Source organism: Physella acuta, unplaced genomic scaffold (genome assembly GCF_028476545.2).
Source record: "Physella acuta isolate Inbredline_101_S28 unplaced genomic scaffold, ASM2847654v3 ptg000129l, whole genome shotgun sequence".
Lineage (NCBI taxonomy): Eukaryota > Metazoa > Mollusca > Gastropoda > Physidae > Physella > Physella acuta.
In genome coordinates, this window is record NW_026731648.1 from 235,307 (window position 1) to 244,148 (window position 8,842).

The following is an 8,842-nucleotide window of genomic DNA, read 5'->3' on the forward strand; positions in this document are numbered from 1 at the left end:
ACACTTTATCGCAAAAAACAACACAAAATATACACACGATACAACAAAAACCAATAAACGCTTCACAATCTGTTTTGTAATCCTTGTAAAAAAAAAACAATTTAACCGAATGGAATATTAAGACAGGCGAACTACAGTAGGGGAAATAATCACTCTCTTTATATAGATCTAGATATAAATAGGCCTACACATTTTATTATAATTGATTAAAATTACTGTTTAATATAATAGCTTATTGCTAATTTATTTTACAAAAAAAAATATTGTCTACAATCAGAGTTAAATATATTTACAACATAAATTCTAAAACAGCATAGCTCAATGTAAATTGAATATATTGGCACATTTATTTGGATTTTTTGCGCGCAACTTTGGTAATTTCCTATAATTTATACATTGCACGTCAACGTGTAGCCTAATTGACAGCCCAAAAAGCTTGGTAAGCTACCATTCATTAAGGTGAGTTTTAAAAAAAACCAATTGTGTTAATTTTACAAGTAGATTAGTTTTCTACAATGCTTTTATTTAGTCTAGAATGTAAGGCCTATCCAGATTATCTAGATCTAGTCTGATTTATAAAAATGTATAGGCTCGATGCGTCCGCTTCACAGCCAAACAACTTCCTATTGTGGTAGGACATGGACAAGTGGTAGGTACGTAACTGCGTGTCAATGCAGAAATCAAACATCAATAATACACCGACTTGAATTACGAATGTGTAAGCTGTTGTTGCTACGCCCACAAATTATTAAAAAGCCAAAGCTTAGCTCCTAATGAAGCTAGAGACACAAAACTGGTATCAATGTAATGGGGGGGGGGGAATCTAGTTTTTTTTCTGGTATAATTTTATTTGAAATTAGTGGAGTTTAAAAATTACGCGCAACAACCTATTCTATCAATATCGTTTTTAACTTTGGTCCATGCTTTACATTTAGAACACCTAGCTCCATTTTCTCGAAATGTCAAGAGCCACTAAGCGTTTGAAAACTGAGGTAAATACTTTACTTTCTGTTAAAAGAATATTTCTAATCTTTTACTCCCCCCTCCCCTCCGTCTCACATCATAACAAAAAGCCACACCCCCCCCTAAGATGACGTCATACCTCAGCCTACAAGCCCCCTCAAAATTGCAATTGACTTTTTCTTAAAACATCGATATTTTTTACCTAAAATCTCGTCTGAACTCTATCGCCATAGAGTATTTTAATCTATTATTTATTAAAACTGTTTTCTAAAACGCGAAATAACGGCTAAAATTCGTTTTCTAACATTACTTTTTATAATGCAAAAGTGTGACGTCACATCATCTGAACCCCCCCTCCCTCTCCTTACACAGCGCTATAAAATTTTACTGACCCCCACTCCCCCGTACGAGTGTGACGTCATTTATGGACTACCGCCCAACTAGTCTAATTCATGCAGACACAAATGTTATCACTCAAAAGGTCCAGAATGTTTTTAAGTTTCTAGTTTAAAGCGTCGTGCGTTGCCAAAGTCAAAGTAATATTACTATTTATTGAATAAAGAAAATATATGTACGCATCGATTTAATATAATTTGCGTATTTACTATAAAACAATGCATCATAGGAATGTTATGCTATTAAAAACTGCTGAATATTAGAATGAGAAGATGGAAATAGCCAATATATCCCATTGCCAGCACGTTTTGTACGATAACATCTATCAAGTACAAATTCATTAAAAAAAAGTTTCCCACTAATCACATAAATAATCGGTTTTATTTACAATACTACCAGTGTTTCTTCCAGACTTTTTTCTCCGGGGCAGGGGGGGGGGGGCAATTGATTTTTTTTTTGGGGGGGGGGGGATGGGGGACAGTGGTAAATGTATATTATTTCTATATAAATTTCCATTTCGTGCTTAGCCAACCCCCCCCCCCCCCCCCACTCCGAAGAGATGCCAGGAAGAAACACTGAATACCACTCAGACGACTCACGTAAGAAAACCTAGAGATAAAACACCCTAGAAGTCGGGGTGTCGCGGGGCGCTAATGGAAGCTATCGATTAAATTACCACAGGGGCGCCCCTGGTTTCGTTTACTCATTGATTATAGTAGCCCACTTTACCCCAATGTAGGGAACTCTTTGAAACGAATGTAGGCGCCATAGTTTAAATTAATGTTGTGTATTCGGATACGCCTGTTGCTTTAAAACAATAACGTAGTTAGGTACAGCATGCATCAAGAATAATTTTGAAATAAACATTATTACAGAGACACATTTTTCTTACATATTTTCTTTCACGGTATTTGAAAATTTTCAATAGAACTCCAAGGCACAGGAACTGAAGGCACCTCATGAGATGGTCTTAAGCTCCAGGTAGTTGTTTAATTTGTACTAGAAATTAAGAAATTAAGCCTCTGACTTGCGTCTAATTGTGTTGCATTGTGTTATATTTGTAATACATTTATTTGAAACGTATGACCTTTTCAGTGATGTGTCTTTGGAGAGGAATGACCGATCATTAACCCTTGATCCGTGTGAGAGTAAGTTATGCTGAGAAAATAACTATTTCTAATCCGATTCTTCTTTAAGACGCACAAGTAAAAGATAAATTTACATGAAAACAATTTCTTTTAAGTAAATAATTAATTACACAATTGCATTGATAAAAGCATTTTTTTTCTAAGCCTTTAATTTGATACACACGAGAGGAGTTTAACATTTCAATGTGTAATCAGATGTAAAAAAAAAATTTAAAAAATAAGAGGAAAAAGTGCAAACATTTCACTAAAAGCCTCTAATTAGCTAAAAAACGCTAACTACAAAAAAAGTTTAGCAACTTTACAAACAATATTTCTATGTCGTTTTTACTTAAATGTATACATTTTAGTTCTTGAACCAAATTGGATGTGTTTGGAGCAGTTCTTTCAATCGCAAAAATCAGAACCTCCATGGTTTTCAGTTGAGACCAACTCTCCTCCATCAGTAAGAATGTTTAAGATAAATCTCAATAATAGTAATGGTAGCATTTATATATTTTGTGTGTAAATTATTTAATGGACAGCAATCGTGTTATTTAATTATTATATTCAACAACTCACAATGGACATTTTAAAATTAAAGATTATATATATTTTAGATAATATCAAAAGTACACATTGGAGAAAGTCTGGAGCAATCTCCTGCGAGTTTTGATCTCAAGAACAAGCTACTAGGCCCTGGAGTAAGTTTCATCAAACTTTCACTAGTTTTATATCTATGTTGTTTTCCGTCTTTAGAAAAAAGAAACAAAACCAATACAAGAGTTAATTCAAAAGGTAACATAGTTTATATGTCTATTGACACGGAAGAATAAATGTTTTAGGATCATAATAGAGCAAAAGATACTAAATTTAAATTGATTTCTGGTTCTGTTTTACATGCTTTTATCTTGATTTATTTCGGTTTGTTGTATTACACATTTTATAATACTTTATTCTACTACAAGCAGTAAGCTTAACATTACAACACACAATGGTTAGTATCGAATATTTAGAAGGCTTGCTCTTGTTTATAATTGTTTAGGGGAGTCATCTAATGCACATCCAAGCTAAAACAGGAGCGGGCGTTAGTCTGAGGGGTAGAGGGGCTGACGATTGTGAAATGGAAGGAATGGATTCCGTGGAACCTATGCATGTCTACCTCGAGTAAGTAAAAAATTATATACATTTAAAAATGTATGTATGACCTATCTGTGTGCTGTAAATAATTTATTTTCGTTTTTTTCTTTTTAAATAACAGGCACTATTCTTATGATAGATTAGAAGAGGCTAGAGAGTTGGCCAAACAATTGATCTTAACAGTAAGTGATTAACGTTGTGATAAACTTTTCTATTGTATGGGTTATTTAATGGCATTGTTAGAGGTAAGATTCATATTTTTTTAAATTGATTCTGATACAAGTATACAATGGGCACCATTGAGTTTGACGAGACTTTCACGATCATTATTGTTGATAAAAAACGTGTTTCTTTCAATTTTGCATGTATAGCGGACATACAAAAATACACTTTAGCTTGAGAAAAAAAAACTTAAATGTAGTATTTTAAAAATCAATGATATAAATGATAAATTTGGCCATATTTCAATTATTATTGTAATTATATATATATATATATATATATATATATATATATATATATATATATATATATATATATATATATACTTCGGGGTAAATATGTTTTTAAAGAACCGCGTCTGAAACTGCTAATGCTATTATTATAAAAATATTATTTACTGCGAGTGTGCGGTATGTCTTTGCCTCCACTAACATTAACATGTAGAGACGAGGAAAAACTAAGCTGGTTTAGCCTTTTTCAAAATACTTGTTTATTTACAGAAAATATCAAAACTGAAGACAAATAGTCACATCTTTAAAGTCCAATAAAAAAATGAAATATTTTGTTGTTGATGTTCAGTCATTAGTTTCTAAGAATGAAACATCACGGAAACCTCCACATTGAGTTCTCGTGATTTAACGTAACTAATGAAAACAGGTTGAACTACCTTAATAGCTTTTTATGTCAAGTTTCATACAGACAGACGAACATGAGTGGTTTTTTTAGTAGCTGCACTACTGAACATAAACGACTCTCTCAGACCTCCTCCTCAACATTATTCCACCCCTTCATCACACACGAACTCCCCACTATCACCTTCCTAACTTGGAATAACACATATTGTTACAATTATTTATAGTTAGTATACTGCTGTTTTCTAATTAATACATTTATTCCCAGTTTTAATTCGCTTTTTGTTTCCAATAAATAGAATTTTCCGAATATTTAAATATTCTTCTTCTTAAAATTGTCATTCCATGTTGTTTCCATAAAACGTTATCCTTGCTGTTACTCTGACAGATGTGTATGCAGTAAGCTTTTGGGCATGTATTATTCCCACTCTAATATTTCAGTTTTATCTTCTGTGTCCAACCCATCATTACTTAGCATGGATGTCGCAGTCTCTTCTAGAGGCTGCACTCCATAATTAACCATGTCATGTTTACTTGATTATTTCTCTATAGGTGCAGCAGTGGCTAGTGGGGTTCAACCAGGCCATGGCTACAATTCCAGCACTAGACTCCACAGCAGCTGACGTTCCCCAGCAGCGTAAGTCTGTGCTGAAAAGTTTGTTTTAAAGTCTAAAAATAAATTCTACCAGGTTTGAAGACGTATCTCTTACCAAAAAGTTCTCAAATGAACTCTTAAGTTTCTCTATTTTAAAAAGTAAAAAAAAAAAGTACTTCCATCTTATTGCAGATGAAATTGGGTTCATCTGTTTTCTGACCACGGCATTTTAGGTACTGGTGTGATCCGCATATTTTTAGTCTAATATTGTGTAGTTTAAAATATGTAAACGATCTCATGAGCGACCAAAGCTTTTATGAAAGAAAGCGAATTAGTTTTATTATCTTATTTTCATTGTATTTAAAAGCTTGGTATTAGAAAGTTTTTAAAAATATGTTTTAATAAAATGTGTATGTATCCTAGAATTTTTTTATCTAAATAGGACAAACTAATCAAGAGAACTAACTGTTCCCTATTGTCTAAAGAAGTGCTAGAATTCACGAGAGCCGTTGAAAACCGAAGGAAAGAAATGAATGCGTCACCATCGTAAACCTTCAGACCACAGGAAATTTTCCCTGTTATTTCTCTTTAATTACTCGTGATTAACCCCTCCAAAATAAAAATAAAAATATTTTTAATAAATAAATAAATTTAAAAAAAAAAAACGATGAAAGTACTGTGTTTAGTATTGTTTTTATTTTTTTCATAAAAAATAGTATAATGTGATTGTTGAAATTACATGTTGTTCACCAGCTTAAAAATTCGCGGATGTGTTCATGTAAACGCCCATCGTGTCATTCTTAACATATTATTTAAAAAAAAAATATTTTTTGTATTTTGTTTTTCTAAACAAAGAACAGTTGAAAATCTAGTCTCGCAGAGATCTGAAGACAATGGAACTAAAGATTTATTAAGTTAGGCAAGTTTTCATTTCCGAGATATCTTTCTGCAAATTCGAAAACTCATGTTGTTCATTGAAAATGCTGGTTGTATTACATTTCGCGTCAATGTAGTTTATTTTTTAGTTTCTTCTTCTTCCAGCCAGAGTTTTTTTTTTGTGATGATGGAGAAGGGGAGGTAAATAAAATCGTCAAAAGCGTGACGTCATTTATGGAAGACTCCTTAGCTCTGTGAATAATTATAGCTTTCCGTCTTAAAAAAAAACTAAAACGTTTACATTGGTATTTTAAAAATTGTTGTATGTAAATACTGTTAGAAAGATAAACGAAATCCTGTTTCTTTTCTACTTTAGAAATAATTAAAAGTTCCAAAAAGCCCCCCCCCCCCCTCCCACCCACCCAGTCCCGTCTTTACTGTACAGGCATTGGCATTCAGTGTGTGTGTGTGGGGGAGGGAAGGGGGGATGGCGAAAGGGCCCATATGGCGCTACTAATCCTATAAGTTTTTGGTCTTTTATCCAATCGCCGCAGAGGCGTAGCGACCCTTCCCGGCGCCCGGGGACAAACTTTTCGATTTGCACCCCCCCTCGAGATTTCGATTTGCACCCCCCCCCCTCGAGATTTTGATTTGCACCCCCCCCCCCCTCAAACTTTCAATTTGCGCCCCCCTCAACCTTTCAACTTATTTTTCCAACCCATTTTGGCGCCCCCTACGCTCGCTACTCTACTGAATCGCCAAGAAAATATTGAAAGTCGTTGATAATGCTCCAGGCAGTGAAAGAAACTCTGGCATTCGGGAAATTTTCAAGCATTAAATTAATTGTTTTAGCGAGCAGCTACCTGAGAGCAAAGGGCTCCGCTGACTGCGCGTCCTGCAGGGGTACTACTTATTCAACGATCAAACTGAAACAGGGTCGGCCTTACGGATGACACCAAGCACAGGAGCACCCTGCGTTGGGCTTCGATGATTAAACCGAACCAGGGGTAGCATCCGGCTAGTGTAACACGTCGCTCCCGCGGCACCCTTACGCGGTCGCTGAATAGTGTTTAACCTCACTATTACCGAGAATGATTAACGTACACTCAATGCTTTCATACAGCACGCGCAAGGGTGTCTGACTGGTAGTGTGGACAAACCGCGCCCAGCAACAAAGATCCGAAAACAAAATACAAAAGTGGCGTTGTTAAACCTTTAACTATCTCAGTTTTAAAAAATAAGATCACACGACTACAAATACAGCATTAGTAACGCGTTGATGAAACCCTTACAAATTGTTTCATTACACGGGTAACGCTGATGCTTGCTACCGATAAACATTCATTAACATTCCACTGTGATCAGGAATGAAATTTTGATGTCTATGATAGAAATTTTTAATCTCATTATGTGTTCATTATGATGCTGTACTGTTAATTTGTTATTAAACAAATTGTAGATATGCCCATTGGGCCAGTAACTTAGCATTCCTAAGTATCTAACATACCGAAACAGTTAAAATAGATCTAAAAAAACTTATTATTTATTTTTCAAAATTAAAAGCCTAAGAAAAAAACAGATCTACATAAATCAGGAGCAGTTTTTTTTAAAAGATGTGTTAGTGGCGTCTTAAGGTAGGGTGTTCCCCTACGCGTTTACCAAAAGATGTCACTTATCTTTTATTATTTTAGCTGAATACAACATAATTTTTTCAATACATTTTACAATGTTTCGTCATGGTGTCACGCCTTAATGTTGTCAGCTGATGCGGACCGCACCTCTGCCCCCGTCTTGTGACCCTACTGTGCTTGGTTACTTGAAAAACAAAAACAAATTTACGGTAAACCTGTAACATTTTTACACAACTACGGGTTGTAGGCCTACATAATAATATAGTATAAATAAAAAATCAGGATATATAAAATACAAAAAGTACAGAATATTTATATTATTTAAAACCCTACATCGGAAGAAGAAGTTGATTTCTTCGTTTCACTTCTTGGTAGCCTATAAACGGCTGACAAAAGGCGCACTGATAATTTTTGCGCAGGGGACCGAAAATCCTAGCTACCATAAATGACGTCACACTCGTAGGGGGTATCCGTAATTTTGTGAGGGTGTGAGATGAGGGGGAGGGGGGGGGGGGTATAGATGGTGAGGTAGATTGGACCGTTTCTATTATTATACACTGACGCAGAAGCCACGTTGGTTGTTAACTAGTCTTTTTATTCATCTACCATGATGGAAACAGGAACAGGAAGTCACGAGATATAAACAAGGGACATCACCCAAAACAACATTATAAATATAAGACTAATACTTGTGACATGGTTGTAGAGGCACTGATCCTCCTGTGACAGCGTCAAAGTCCTTCTTTGTGATGACGGTTAGAGATGCTCCAGTGTCAAGTTGGAAGCTGATGCTCTTACCGTTGATACAAACTGGTACGTTAATGGGAGCATGACTTATTGATTTCACAGAGAACAGGTTGAACTCCGGCTGCAAATCAGTTTCAGCATTTTCTCTGGTAGAGTGGTTCATTGGTTGGGTTAGGTTGTCTTGGTGAGAGTTAACATAGTGCTGTCTTTTGGTTGCGGTACTGTCTTGACTGGCTAGATTTAGCAACAGACGAAGACTTTGCAAAGCAGGCCTTGGCAATGTGACCTTGCTTACTGCACTTATAACAAGTTGCTGACTTGAACTTGCATCGATGAGATGCATGGGGACCGTTGCATCGATGACATTTTTGATAATTATTACTAGATTTAGATCTAGGATTTGAACGTGCAGGCTGTTTAGCATAAGTTGAAATGCTCTGATGGGGTCGGTGTTTGTTGACTAACCTGCTGTCTACTGCATGGATCCCTGAGGGCGTCAGAGATCTTGCCGCCTCG

General features: G+C 35.4%; 1 protein-coding gene across 2 annotated transcripts; it reads left to right on the forward strand.

The window, feature by feature from the left end:
- The first annotated feature begins 402 nt into the window (after positions 1 to 402).
- Positions 403 to 5,728, forward strand: LOC131935047 (KH homology domain-containing protein 4). Of its 2 annotated transcripts, none has more exons than XM_059291327.1 (10): positions 403 to 459; positions 936 to 992; positions 2,288 to 2,340; positions 2,455 to 2,507; positions 2,855 to 2,949; positions 3,104 to 3,187; positions 3,529 to 3,650; positions 3,745 to 3,805; positions 5,030 to 5,114; positions 5,515 to 5,728. In XM_059291327.1, exons 2-10 carry the CDS (start codon positions 960 to 962, stop codon positions 5,535 to 5,537), a joined length of 609 nt encoding a protein of 202 aa, XP_059147310.1. In that variant the 5' UTR covers positions 403 to 459; positions 936 to 959; the 3' UTR covers positions 5,538 to 5,728. The 2 variants fall into 2 exon arrangements, with proteins under 2 accessions (XP_059147310.1, XP_059147311.1); XM_059291328.1 differs by lacking the exon at positions 5,030 to 5,114 and adding an exon at positions 5,265 to 5,305.
- Positions 5,729 to 8,842: the final 3,114 nt, after the last annotated feature.

Bases quoted from the DNA above. Each gene is read 5' to 3' on its own strand.
- LOC131935047 (XM_059291327.1), top strand. From the start codon at position 960: ATGTCAAGAGCCACTAAGCGTTTGAAAACTGAG. The intron at 2,508-2,854 runs GTAAGTTATGCT...TATACATTTTAG, and splicing joins AACCCTTGATCCGTGTGAGA to TTCTTGAACCAAATTGGATG. The intron at 5,115-5,514 runs GTAAGTCTGTGC...TTATCTAAATAG, and splicing joins AGCTGACGTTCCCCAGCAGC to GACAAACTAATCAAGAGAAC.